Raw genomic sequence first — 14,579 nt, 5'->3', positions numbered from 1 at the left:
GGCTGCAGCCACACACCACCAAGGCAGGCACAGAGCACAGCCTTCTCCATAAATAACGGTACTCCATCCAAGTGCTATTATTAAATTCTTTCATGGGTGATGCAAGCCGTCCTCAGGAATAAATAGTCTGGTACGCGATTGTGGAGGATGGTTTTGTAGGGAGGCAGTTCAAAGAAAACATGACCCGCACCAGATTAGGCTTGGGCAATTCAGAGGAAACTATGAAATAGCACATGCATTTTTCAAAGTTGCATTAAACACTTTCCAAAATCCCAACATCTGACTATTTGTATTCTTTCATGCGATGCTATGTAACCCCTAGCCTTAGATTCCAGCAACTGAAGGCACTTAAGTCTTGCACCGAATGGTTACAGCTCCACCAAAATCCCACCCAGTGCCCAGTCAGAGCTGAACAGGGGAACATGGCCAGTCGAGGCTAACTCAGATCCCACTAGGTCCAGCCAAGGACTGTTCTCCCATAAAGCACAAAGCACAAGTTTGCCAAAGTGCTGGTGTGCAGTCCAAACCAACACTCAGACAAAAACAATCTCAAAATAGAATTAAGGTCCTAATTATATCTCCCTTGAATATTATTAGAATGTTACAGTTGTTAAAAATAGGCCTTTTCAAAAAAAACAATCAAGACATTTCCAAGGACTTCAGCCACCAGCTCCTCTCTCCTGAGCATTCCTAGTCCATGTTCTTTGCCTTTACCAACTGCTGTTGGTCCTCAGTCACAAGAACACACCTCAACCCTCCCAGAACAGAAGACGTATTGATAAGTAGTGCCTGCTCATACACAGGAAGTTTTGTAAATCTGATCTCTTATCTGGGTTCTGAGCTTCCTGAGAAAGAGGCTCAAGTCACATAAATCACATTGGCCCCCTAACCTTTTTTTTTTTTTTCCTTTTTTTTTTTTTTTTTTCCAAATTCCTCTCATCTGGGGGGATTTAGGCAGCCCCAACCAACTCCGTGGCTCATCATGTAAATACATTGTCTACACTTTGCTCTGTCCCTTTTGTCCCAGCTTGTCTGTCAGGAAGAGGACTTCTTTGTTAAAATCAAAAACTTTTACAGTCTCTAGGGTCTCCTTCATGTTACTCAAACAAATCACAAATCCATTTCTCTTTTATCTGTGTGTAATGACACTTAAGTAATTCATTTTTCTTTGATGTCCCCTTGCACTAACGTAAGAGGGAAAGAAGCCTTCTATGAATGCAAGGGCAGTTCCCATGGTTCAGGACAGTTTGCCTTTTTTCCTTGAGTCCTCTCACTTCATAGCACCTGCATTGTACCCAGAAGACTCTTACAGGAGTGAAGGTAGGGGAATGACACTAAGGAATGGATAGTGCCATGGCCAAGTGCTGCTGGGGAGATATTCAGATGCTATAATCTCTAGAGCCTCTACTGGAGAGAACAGAAAGCAAGGGATTTCTCTCTCCACATTTGTCTTTCCATGGGTGACAGAGGAATTACCCTAATGGTACTTGAAGTAGTGTCAGTATTTCACTTGAGGAGGAAACCGGATCAAAGAAAAGGTAATGATTTACCTGGAGGCATGGTAAGGGTAAGAGCATGTGCAATTCAGAGGCATCAGACAGGCATTCAAAACTGTATCATGCAGGCTCTCTAACTCATTGGTTCATGAACCCCAGTGGCACAGGGAATATTTTACAGCACTTCTGTCCCTTCCCTGATACAGCTTGAGAGCTGTGTAGTAGCTTGATCTCAAAGCTGTGTCAATGCAAACATCTGTTAAAGAAAAATTAAGAAAAGACCAGCTGCGTACAGGATAAACAACACAAACTTTATCATCTCTGTTTTTTCCTCTACTAATATTCTGTTTATTCTCAGAACTACTTTATTTCATTGGTAACTGGTGTTCAGCTGGTCTCAGTCTATACAAACTCTCTTCTTCCAATGGCATGATGCTGATCTGCGCCAGCGATGGATCAAGCCCCACATGGAGGACACATCCTGTATTTCCTGTTTTCTGGCCCTTGATCTCGCTGTTATTATTTGTCAGAGGTTTGCCAGAGGTGGCCTGTTTCCCACGTAACATCTTCAAAGTCAGGCTGGGTTACTACTTGATGGAAGATGCCTAACACGTATATTGCCAGTCCTCACCTTCTCCTTCACGTACATCTTCCACCTGATCAGCCACTCAGTGCCATGCCCATAAGTCTTCCATGGGACGTGATGCTTCCACGGAGGCACTGGAGCTTGTTCACGCAGCAGCAGAGGGCTGGGAAGGCAGTGGCTGACAAACAAGAAACACTCTTCCCCTCAGGTGGCCTGCTTCTCCCTCGCCAGCCGCACTCTGCGGAGCAAAGTAGCTGAAAAACCAGCTGTCCTGCCAAAAAGGACAGAAGAGCTTCTCGCGGGCAGCGCAACTGCTTTTATTTATTTATTTTTCTTATTTACCACACTCTAGTCACTAGCTTGGTTTTCCTTAATCTTACAAATCGCCTGCCAAGGACACAGAGCATCTGGCTTTCTTCAGCAAATAAACTGTTTGCCATGTGTCTGCTGTCCAAAAAGACATGCTGCCCCCGAGTTACAATCCTGAAAAGGACTCTTGTCAACATGTTTTATCAACTAATAATAATAATAATAATAATAAAAAAAAACCCTCCTGTGTTTTTCTCGCAGCTATTTATAAAATGTCTCCAGAAGCCAGACAGTGAATCAGCCTCCTTATCCAACTTTTGTTTCTACCAATGCAAATGCTCTCAGATTTGTTATTGGAGGGCTGTTCAAGAACAGCTGGGCTGCTGGCATTCAAGCTATTCCTTTTTTAAGGGGTTTTGTTCTGAGTACAAAGAGGCAGATTCAGAGATCATTCATGGACTTAAAGTCAAGCATATACTTAATTACTTTGCTGCACTGAAGCCTAAAGCATTTGCATTGAAGCAAAACCATACAAAAGCAGCCTTTCCGAACAAGCATGCACAAATGTCTGCTACAGGCTGAATCTTTGCAGAGCTGGCGTGGTGGGTTGTAAATTCCCCCCTGGTAAGCAGGAGTGAGTCAAAGTAGTTAATGAGTAAAGCTGGCGTGAAGACTGTACACACAGCTCTCTTTTGGAAGGTGGCTGGGGCAGAAGGTGGGGGGAATTGTGCCCTCCGAGATTTCCACACGTGGGCTGACAGCACAGCTCATGCTCAGGCAGAGAGAAGGAGTTGGGAATTTTCACCTATGTGCCATCACACATACATGCTACTCCTGGCAATAAAAATCCACTAGGAAAACAGCACACCTCCATCCTTCCATCTTCTCTTCTCCCAGGCAACCGGGCCTGCATTTTCCCAGGTTACTATGTGCTCAAAGGAGCAAATGTTCCCATTGCATTTAGTGAGGCTATTGCAGGGAACTGCTCAGCCATGAATTTGCCATGAACAAGATGGGTGTGCTAGAGTGTAACAAGAACTGTTGCTAAGTCTCATGAAATGCTGTACAAGGATCTGATCCAACCCACGCTGAAGTCAGGGCAAAGACTCCCACAGATTTAAATGGGTATTAGATCAAGACCTCAGACTTGTAAAATCTTCAGGGCAGGGGCCGTGACTTTATTACAATGCACAGTGTGCACTTAATATGCTCTCTAAGTAATAATAAATAAGAACTTGGAGGTAATTTGATGGGGGGTGGGGAATAAGTTTCCTAAGCTTTCCAAAGAGCCTTGTTATCCCAGCATACCAATGTATTCTACCAAAGCTGTGCTAATCTTTTTAAATATCTTCATACAAAGACTGTAAAATCCTAGTTGGTTACGTGGGTTGCAACCATTCTGTGGCAGCTATTCATTTCACTCAATAGCTCACCTTGCAAAAAATAAAATAAAAAGCCTATCTGCTATTATTCCTTTGCACATAATTAATGGCTTGCTGCCATCCTCTGCTGCACAAAATCTTTGAAATCCTTCCCGCTCCCCTTTACATGCTTTTTCTCCGACATGAGACACAACTCAAAAAGTTAACTTCAGGTTCAGAAGTCAACAAACTATCCATCACTTTCAGGGCGCTGCAGAGGAAGACAAATAAACACGGGAATGAAAGGACAATGGAATCTCTAAAATGCACCCAGTTTCCTGTGACTAACCAACCGATAGACATGAAGGGCTCTTGTGGGCCGCATCCAAGGATGACTGTAAAAGCTTTTGACAGCTAAATGAGGTGGGTTGTTGGCTTGTTTGTTATTTTGTTTTGTTTACATAAAGATAGTTGTTTTAGGACAGTTTCTCCTGTGCGAGCAAAACGCATTAGCTCTGCAGGCTTTGAATGAGCAATAGACTGGCCCCTTCAGTCTTACCTAGGAAAAGGTATGCACAGGACTGCTATCTGTCTGCTTTATCAGTGGAAGGCTTTTCCATTCCCCCTTCCCAAGATGCCTAAGCTACAACCTACTTCTCCAGAGCAGCCAGCTGAGATCAAACACCCGTCAAGTACATCCAGAGCCTCTTTGGTAGGACAATCACTGAGCAATGATGCCTGTCTCACAGCTTTTCAAAACCAGTACTGTGCCCTTGCCATGCTCCCAGGTCTTTGGCTCAAGCACCAGAAGAAGAACAAGAAGAACAGTCCCAGAATTCAGAATTCAACCTGAAATCATGTGTGGTGCTTATTGAAGCTAATGGTCTAAACCTGGACGAGCCATATATCCATTGCTTTCTCTCAAGGGGCATATATTTGCTTTACTGGGACTGTTTATCCCAGGATCTCTGCTGGGATGCTGACATTTTGCAAATGCTTCCTCTGAGATATGCTATCAGTTTGCAAAACAGTCTCTTTGAGTGCTCTCATCAGTTGTGCTCACAGATAACGTAAATTGACAAGTAAGGCAAAGCACAACAGATTATCAGCTAAGAGGGAGATGCTGATCTTGGTGACAGTCACTAGAAGTCTGGAGTAACTCAGCTGGACTCCACGGAATTATCTGCCCCCCACAAATGTCACTGAGTTCAGGCACTGTCCCCTGGGTAGGGGAGGATGCTTGTTTTTGCAGCTTTGTAAAGCATAAGTAGTCACAAGTCCTCTTCCCTGTTAGCGGGCCTGTGAGAACCTTGTAGGGTTAGAGGACAGGCCGCTGTATGGAAGCTGTTCTGCTGTAGAAAGCATCCAGCCATGCCCAGATGGACAAGAGCAGTGAAATTCTGCCTAAGGCACCAAAAATCAGGAAGACAATTATCTTTGCTGAGGTCTCAGTAAGTCAGGGAAATTCTGCTCTGATGCCCAATTGTTTTTCACCTGAGCAGCTGCAGTTGTAACCTCCTCTGAAGCTGAACGGTGGAGTGGGAAGGTGCTCAAAAACCCTCATTAATGTTCTTCATGTGTCACTTCACCGGAGGCAACTCAATGTTACCATTCTTGCTCCCTATTTCTCCCTTTAGCTACTCTGACAACAAAGAGCTTTCAGTCAAATAGGGGGCATAAATGATGTACTGAAAACCTGTCAGCTTACCTCTACTGTAAAACTTATGAAACTCTGTGGGCCACTTCTGCACCTCGCCTACCCCGGGAGCCGCCCCCAGCCAGCAGAGTTGCAGTAACTGAGCCTGAGGCCCCGTATGAAAGGGTGTTGGAAGTGCTCACCATGCCAATTGCAAGGCTCACTTTCCTTGCTATAAGGAAGGAAGAAGAAACATCAGAAAATGGGTCAAAATCAGACCTTTCACTCATGAAAGATTTACCTGAATCTCCCATGAGGATGAAGCAGACAGTTAACCTCTATATGCGATGAAGAAAAGGTGCTTTACTGTTCGTTCATCATTCTGCTGATTGGGAGCATGTTTCCTTAAAGAAAATAAATGAACACAAATATTAGCTTTCAGACAGAGGGATTTGTCCTGTTTGGTGAGCTATAAATAACCCTTCCCAAAACGTTTAAGTGCCATGAGGCTGAAGTGTTTGGACATGCTAAACAAAAGGTTAAGTACATGACTTTGGAAGGGAGAACCTGTCTTTCTGAAAGCATGAGGACGGGCCTGTAGGGAGCGCATTAAGACTTGAATCAAGGCAAGTACGATACAGCACTTAGTTATTAAGAGCTTCTCAAAAAGAGTTCAAATAGCTGCACTTTTCATGAAGCCCAGCCAGACACAGAAATCACTTAATTCGCCAAAACAAGTACTGTAGTTAACACATGCATTTCTTAATGGAATATTAATGAAAATGATGTCCCCTGGTCACTACAGCCAGCTGTGTGTCTCTGTCTTCAGTCCATTTAATGTCAGTGTTTAAGATGATCTAAAAAGATAATTTCCATCAAGTCTTTAAGCAGCAAAGTGACAGTCAGTCATTAAGGCTTGAAACACCCTGAGGTTTCAACAAAAAGTTACATCATCTCTTTTACCATACCTGTCTTTCCCAGCACGTTTATCTTATTTAACACTCTCAGTTTGGTTGTCTTTTTTAATGGCTGACATTTCTCATGTACCAGATATTTAACACTTAGGGACAGATTTGCTCAAAAGTCTGCCTTTGTGTTTGAGGGGGTGATCGCTGCCTAAAGCTCACCTCTCCTGGGGCGATGCATTCTCAACCCGCACTTTAGCTCATTGCAGGCCATTCTCAGAAGGGTGACAGCACTTCCCCCTGAGCTCTCTCCACATTTTAGCAATCTGCAGTTGACCTTTTAGAGAGGAGGGAAAAAGGGGACACTGCAAAGCTTTACTGTGGGTTTGCAAGAGGTTCAATCTTACTGCTGCAATAATGATTACCCCGAAAGTCTGGCAAGCAGAGTCTGTTATTATATCTGACAGAGGCACACAGTTTTTATTGGGACCAGGCACACAGAATAGATCAAACTGGGACACGGTACACAAATATAATCTGGTTCTTAGTTCACTGTTATACTCTATATTGTGTGCACGAGTTTGACAGATGATTTTTCCACAGATTGCTGTAACTTTTTTTTTTTAATTATTTATTTTTAAGAGGAAAGTCATACATGTAAATATCTGACCTTAAGAGAACTGTCCAAGCTTGCTAGCAACTGTTCTTGCCTGTCCTTGTCCAGAAAAAGCGATAGTAGGACAACTTCTTGCAGAGCTCTGGTGGGAAATCCCCTGTTGGAAAGGAAGCCTGTGTTTCCATGCAGGACTGTTTGTGCAGCAGTGTCAGACATGATATACATGATCAGCCTGGCAGATAAAAGTGCATTTATTTACTCTGCAGATTAATATTGCTTGTGTGCCCTCCAGCACCACGCAAATCGAATTAGTTTTAAAGCAGTCGTATTTTGGGAGGCAGTTTGTTTCCCAGGCCCTAGCCTTGAATTTGCAATCGAGACTTTTTTTAACAATACAAAAAGGATCCTCAATGTATCTATCAGCTTGTAGGTGCAGACTGGCATCAGAATGCCTCCCACAATATGTATTCAGGCTGCAGATGGGTAGTGTTGGTATTTCCAAATTTATGAGAGAATGGCTTTACAACCATGGCATTCTTCTAACGTACTTTTGTTATGTGTATAACTGAGCTTTTAAAACAGCTATCTGAAAAGGCAACCATACCAATGAATTCCAGCCAGGGCAAGAGAGGGATGGTCCAGATAACCTCTCAGCCCCTTTACACTTTGAGGTGGAATCACTTTGACCTCTAAGTGAGTCTTCAACAGGGGGGTAGGCAGACAGATTACAGTGTCCTTCACCACCAAGCAGAAGATAGCCTCATAGGCTCTTCTCTGGTGGACAAGCTTACAGCGCAGAACAAGACCCACAAATGCTGATTTTTCTGCTTTTGGTCCTCCCAAGCCTGTTTTCTTCTTTATTCTGCTCCTTCTTCATCTTACCTCCTGTCTCCATCTTTGGCTCTATCTCCAGCTCCTTACATCCTGTCTCCATCTCCGGCTCTGTCTCCAGCTCCTCTCTCCATCTCACCTCCACCTTTCTCATCCCTGTGCATCTCCCAGTCCCCAACACCAGTCACACTCTCCCTTCTTTCCCCTTACCTGTATCACAACTGATTTTCCTTTACCTTTCCTTTCTTCCCCACAGTTGAAGTCATTGTCCTTTATTTGTGTGAGTTACTGTCCTTGATTTAGACTGTGCAAAGGTTGATAGGGAGAGACATTTCTGCTCTATCACACATCAATAGCGAGCAGCAGCTGAGAAGCACCACTGACCCCAAATTGTATACCGCTCACCCTCCACCAAAACCACAGGGCAGACCTTCACATATTCAGCCCTGTCCCATGCCTATCACCCTCCCCCTTCAAGTATTAAAATCAAACTATGTGCAGCTCACAGTAGCTGCAGCAGGGAAAATACTACTTAGATAAATCTTCTGATTGAAGGGGTGAAGTATAATTCTGTCAAACTTTTAATGTTGGTTTTTTTTTCAGATGCTTTTTCACACATGCACAATAATGTCAGCTGGCTGCCAGTGTTGTAAAGCACTCTCCTTTCTATGCCCTGAAGAGTTTACAGATGGGGCCAGACACTGGTGGAGATGCAAAGGTAGGGACCTGCAAGCTCCTGCCTTCATTTTTGTAAGCCAAATGTAAACAGCCCATGGCACCTGGAGGCTGGTGGGATGACCCAGGAGTCAAGAGGAGGAATTTAGGTCAGTTTACAACTCTTATTTTCTGTTTGTTTTCTAGCCACTGCTTTCAATTTAAATGGCCACTGTTTTGGGTAAAACAATCAGATGTAAAAGATACAGCTAAACCAGTCTCTGATTATACCTGGAGAGCTGCATGTAAGCAAGTTGTTCAGCCTCTCCCCTCCCAGCATCACTTCTGTCAGACTGAAGGATCACAGACTTGACAATTCAGATAATTAGAAGTGGCGAGGGGAGAGAAGCAAAAGACAATACAACCGCCTATCACAATTCGTCAGCTGTCAATCTTCCTTAAATTTCATGAAGAGACTCAGCACAAGGGTCCACACCCAACCTTAAAAAAATCCTCTGCAGTTCCTGTTACCTGTTTTCTATGCATACAGGACACAGCCCACGCTAGGACACTTCTGCTGCAAGCCAAAGAACATTGTGAAGGAGATGGCAAAGGAAACGCTACAGACCAGAGGAAATGACAGCATGCATTTTGCAGATAGCCCTCTTGCCTCTGTACCATCATTAATTTAACATCCCATAGCCTGGACTCCGTGTTAATGAGGTCTCTCCCTGTCAGATGACGTGGAAAAACCACTGGCTCTGACCCCTGGAGGTCACCAATAATCCCACAGTGCTTCTCAAAACAATGCAAAGTTAAACCTTGTGTCACAGGCAAATTGGCTTTATCTATCCAAAATTAAAAAAAAAAAAAAAATCAAACAGCAGCCATCATTTTACAAGTTTGCCCCTCCCAGACCTTGATGGTCAGGGCCACTGTTAACAAGTGATCAATTAGCCTGCTTAAAAGCACTGATAACAACATTTTTGTGTCAGAGCAACCAGAGGGCTGGCTGCCAGGACCTAATCTCCCCCTTCCTCATGGCAATCATTTCTGAAAACTAAACAGCTTGCCGTCTGGATGACGGCATTAAACCCCCCTGCTGGATTTCTTTTCAAGATGCCCTCAGAGAACTTAAGTGGACTTCTAAGATGTGCAAGGCCCTGCAGCAGGCGGCCCTGCCTTGTGCAGGCACCCAGCCTCTCCAGCCCATGCTGGAGGCCTCAGGACTCTGCTGACCAGCCCCAGTGGGGTTCAAGTTCAGAAAACACAGAGGCAAATTACCCTTTTCTGTGATGCAGTGCTAACACTGCTGTGGCACATGGGTGTGGTTTGCTGTAACACTTGCAGGCCCAAGGCTCTCTGTGATCAGGACTGTTTATTCTTTGCATTGCTGGTCTTCCCACTCCCATCAGACGCTTCCTGCTCTATCAGTCCCAGGACTTCAGTCAACATAGCTTGTGGGTTCAGCTTCATTTATGTCAACATCAGCTTGGTATTCCTCTCAGTCTTTTTCTTCAGGCAGGCACGTGGAACCAAATGTTGTCCTGCTATGAGAAACACATCTGCTGTCGCTGCAATTTGGCTGCAAGCAGATGAAGTGGGCCTAAACTCGGACCTGTGGGCTCCAGACTGATCCCAAACTATGTGGCAGCCCAGGAAAATGGCATCTGGCATGGGAATGGTGTGTCTCACTGTGTTTCCCCCATTTAGACTAAATCCTTCCTCACCAACAAAGCAGCAAGCAGCTATCTCAGCAAGCTGTCCTGTCAGCCTGTGTTCTTCCCATATTTGTTCCCCATGTCCCCTGGCGTGCATAGACAGGCAGCCAGGCAGAGGCCATGCTTGGGGCTGGGTATATTTGGGCCCCAAATGTGGAGTGTCTGGAGGTAGGTACCTTCTGAGAGCAAAGCTGGAGCCAGCAGGCCTCTTCACAAGCCTACATGGCCACACACACGTTGCAACCCCAGCTACAAGGCTGGGACCTTGTTTTTGCCTTGCACTGTAAAATACTGCATGCTATTTCTGTCCTCACAATACAGCACAGAGCCTCTTAAGCACTCAAATGCCTGGGGCCTATTGCTTGAATTTTTGTATAAGAAAATTCCACTTTTTTCCTTAAGACTTTATGTTCAAACATGCAGGTTGCCATGCAAAATGACAAAGTACCAGTGGCCCTGTAAGGGCATCAGCTAATGTATCTCATAACTTGTTTAAAGACTGCATGATAACAAAGAGCAAAGAGGTTGGCACAGCTGAGGCTACACCATGGCTTTGCCCAAAGCCCTTAGCACTGCAGCTTCCAAGGATAGGCAGAGAGGCAAGCAGCAGCTCAGAGCCTGCCACCTGGTTTAGCTCTTGGTTTGGACCAAAGGTACCAGACTTACTCTTTCGTGTGCAGATGCCCTGTCTCTGGATGTGCTCTAACACTTGTACAGGTCTGCATGACACCAGGAGAGAAAAGGGGTACTGCTCATCTCCTCCACAACCCTCCTCTACCTCCAGATGTAGGACACTTGGCCACCCCACAGATGATGCTGCCTGCTTCCTGGGCAGCCTCATGACAAGAGCAGTCCTTGCAGGCAGCAATAGCACGTCACACGTATGATCTCTGCCTGCTGGCTCACATAGCCCACTTGCTGCTTGTCCCTGAACTACCATTACACCTTAAAATAAACTAAGGCTCTAGGAATTTCTCACAAACCTTGTAAATCTTCACTGGAACCAACACAATGCAATCCCCAGTCTTAATTTTGCTTTCAGCTTTAAGCCTCTCTTATGACAGCCCCGGAGAACGGCTGTTAAGAAGCTCAGTATATAAAGTCTCACCCTCAGGATGTCAGTCTTAGAAATGTAGTATTTTATAATAAAGTACAGCCAACCAGGCTAGTTCAGGCAGAGACCTACCTGGGGAAGAGGCCTGAATCCATGATCTCCTTGCCAGCTAGAGTACTGAATGGTGCCTTAGCATACCAAGAAGTCATTTTTATGAGTGTTACTTTGCAGTACAGCTGCATCTGGTCTCCACATTTCCACTAATTCCTGCCATTTCTGAGTAATTTAAAATAACTCCTGTTACCTCACTTTCTCCCCTTCTGCCCATTACATTTTTTTTAATCACTGATGTCACCTCAGCTCTTTTCTTCAGTCACAGCAGAACTAGTTTCTCACTCCCACTTTGGCTTCTCAGTTTCCAGTCTCATCACCTCATTCTTTTTCTATTCCTGAAAGCTACAAACTAGGGCTGAGTGAGTTTATTCTGCTGGCACCTTCTTTTTTTTTTTTTTTTTTTGTGTTATTGTTTCTTTTATTTTTTAAATGGACTCTTTACACTGTCCTTGTTGTTCTGCCTGTGAAGAAGCACTTTTTTCTCAAGGCATGTTCTTTTTTCTTTTTTTTTTTTTTTTTCTTTTTCTTAATAAAAGAGTACAGTGCAATTCATTCTATAAAAGTTACTCATTCTAGACTTCAAGAAAGTTGTCATGCTATTGGATGTAAATTAACTCCTGAAGCATGGACAAGATTAATTCTGTAAGGTTTGAAGCAGAGCTACTAGCCATGCAAATGCTGCTGTTACCCTCATCTTGAAAGAAAATAGGTATAAAGTTACAGGTGTGTTAGATACATGCCTATTCAGGCGTGGTTTGTTACACAGCTCCAACATCTGTTCTCTGTCTACTAAAGCCATTCAATGTGTGTTCATGACTCCAGTGTATGAGGGCACTATCAACCAGACAGAGAGCTGGTGCTGGAGACTGTTTTGCTTCCAGCTAGCAGAGGCTTGGGGGTGTCATTCACACCAGCCAGTTTCTCACCTGCCCATGCCCAGTGAGAAGTCAGAGCATCTCCCTTCATATGGAGGTCCACTATCCAGCTCCAGACTGAGAGTCAGGAGGCCATGCTTTGCTTAAGAGCTAATAGTAAGAGCTTTGCTCCTTTGGGACCCTAGCAAGACAGCTCAAAAGTGGTTGTGAGAGCCATCAGGTTGGAATTAGGCCATTGTGCAAGCAGGACTTTCCCAGGGACAGCATGTAGTAATTGCCAGGCGCAACTTGAGATCTGCCTTGGTGATCTCATTGCTGAATAATTCAGTGATTCCTTTCAGTTAACATCAAAAGGGATGAGCAGTCTTCTAGGGGGGCACTGGCTTGCTGCAACCTTATAATAGAGTTATCACAGGTGTGAGGGCGAGGGGAGCATGTGGAGGACTAAGATGACAATAGCCTTTTATGTGGGAACATTAGAAATGAATCTGCAGGTCTGGGGTCATCTAACCCACCCTTTGGAGACCTTCCTCAGAATTGCTTTCTGTACTGCATCCGAAAGCACTATAGACAGTTAAGCTGGCATGTGTAGTCGCTCTGATAAATGACATAAAAAGTTAGAAAATAAATGCTGGCTTCTCCTTTCTAAATTATTTTTCTCCATTTTGTTTAAATCTTGGAAGTTATTTGATTGTTTCTTTTAGTTTCTTTTTTGGCAGCCCTGGACATTCACACAAACAGCTGCAGAGAAATTGCAAAATATACCCTCCCCCTTCTCTTTTATTTTCTGGTAAGTTATGTTGGGAAAATAAATATGAATGGCACAGATGTTCCATTTTTCTCTCTGTGTAAAACAGTTTATGACATCTTGCAAACACTGGAAAAATATTTCTTTTAAGAAAGAGATTTCTCTTTCTCAAGCTCACTAAATTTCAGAGATGTTTCAAGAAGCATTGTAGAGCAAAGCCTGTTTTTTGCATGTCGTTTTCTAGTTTACTAATAACATCAGAGAAATAAACCAAATGCTTTTAAATCAATTGTACTGGTTATTATTTGGATTTGAAAAGCTATTAAAGTTTTTAGGATTGCTGATCAGCTGCTACAAATTTATACATCTCTGTAGGCCCCCCAGTAACAGACTTAAAGAACATAGTTGCAAAATTAATGATGCATCAGCTACAAGAGAAGACATTTAGCATAGAAAGTGAAACATAACAAAAAAAAAAAAAATTAAAAGGGCAAGTTTTTCCTCTTTAATGATGTAAAACAAAGAGAAATAGAATAGCTGAAAAAAAGAACTATAATCAAATGTATAATCACACTATACTACACTATACTGAAAAGCCTAAAAGCACAGAAAACAATAAGTGAACTAGATAAGGTGCCATTCATCATGGATTTCCTCTGCTGTCAAATCACTCCGTTGCTCCCATCATAAGTAATTGGACCTTTCCCTCAATCACAGCCACGTGGGCTTGAAAGGACCTTGAGAGGTCAGCTAGCCCATCCCTCTGCCCCAGGGCAGAATCAGCTATGCTTACCATCACTTCTGACAGACGCTTGTCTAACTGCTCAAAAATCCTCCAGACACAAATCCACAACATCCCTGGGTGACCTATTCTTACGTCGTGGTCTCTTGGCCTTTAGACAGTTTTTTGTGATGTCTAATCTGAGTCACGCCTGTTGCGATTAAAACACTGTTCTGTATGGGTATGGTAGAGGGATGATTTTCTTGAATTCCCTTTTCTTTCCATTGCCCTCTGGATGCATGCACAGAAATGCTCTTTTGCACAAACTCTGCCCCCAGCCCACAGGTCCTACAAAACCTCTTTCCCTAGAGTATATCTCATCATCTGCATTCATAAGTAGCATTTTGGCAACATTAGGGTAGATGTCCCCTGTTCTGTTCATCAGGTCATAAATTCAAAAATAAAAATAAGAGGGTAAATGAATGGTCACTATTTTTAAAGCCATTACCTGCCTAACAGTAATTTCAGAGTGGTCCATCTTCTTTGTCACTCTTATTTGCCACACAGCTCTTGTTAAGGTGTTCAAGCAGCCCATTTTGCTTTTCAGGAGCCCAGCAAACTAGAATTTATGCTTATTAATTCCACCAAAAGACCAGAGAGAACAAAATAGCACCTTGTTTGAATGGTTCCAGTAGTCACCATCCCTGTAGGCTCGCTCCATGCTGTGGTTGTGTTGCAATCAGGCTTATGGTTTTCCCTTAGAAAAACATTTCTGGAGGAAAAACTCTTTTCAGCTAAGCTATTGAGAAATGTTCTACACTGTCCATTTGTTTTCTCTTTGCAATGAGTTCATAAGTTTTATAAAGCATACAGACAGATCCCTTTTCTATGAAAGAAAACCACAGGATTTCAATAGCAGGAACATGAAGTAGCCTGCAGTGTTCACAGTGCA

At 43.6% G+C, this 14,579-nt stretch overlaps 1 protein-coding gene across 3 annotated transcripts in view; it reads right to left on the bottom strand.

The window, feature by feature from the left end:
- Positions 1-14,579, bottom strand: part of C1H12orf75 (chromosome 1 C12orf75 homolog) — a 219,241-nt gene that overhangs the window by 136,498 nt on the left and 68,164 nt on the right. The window contains exons 6-7 of one of the 3 annotated variants that reach the window (XM_068664488.1): positions 5,690-5,792; positions 1,064-2,320 (exon numbers count right to left, since the gene is read on the bottom strand). The exons of 1 other annotated variant lie outside the window; for it this stretch is intronic. In XM_068664488.1, the coding sequence (XP_068520589.1) occupies positions 5,752-5,792 (41 nt within the window). In that variant the 3' untranslated portion in view covers positions 1,064-2,320; positions 5,690-5,751. Of the gene's footprint in view, positions 1-1,063; positions 2,321-5,689; positions 5,793-14,579 lie in introns of those variants that run through there. One more of the 3 variants, XM_068664532.1, reaches the window with a different exon arrangement.

Source organism: Anas acuta, chromosome 1 (genome assembly GCF_963932015.1).
Source record: "Anas acuta chromosome 1, bAnaAcu1.1, whole genome shotgun sequence".
In the NCBI taxonomy this organism is placed as follows: domain Eukaryota; kingdom Metazoa; phylum Chordata; class Aves; order Anseriformes; family Anatidae; genus Anas; species Anas acuta.
This window is presented reverse-complemented; position numbering and strand designations above follow the sequence as displayed.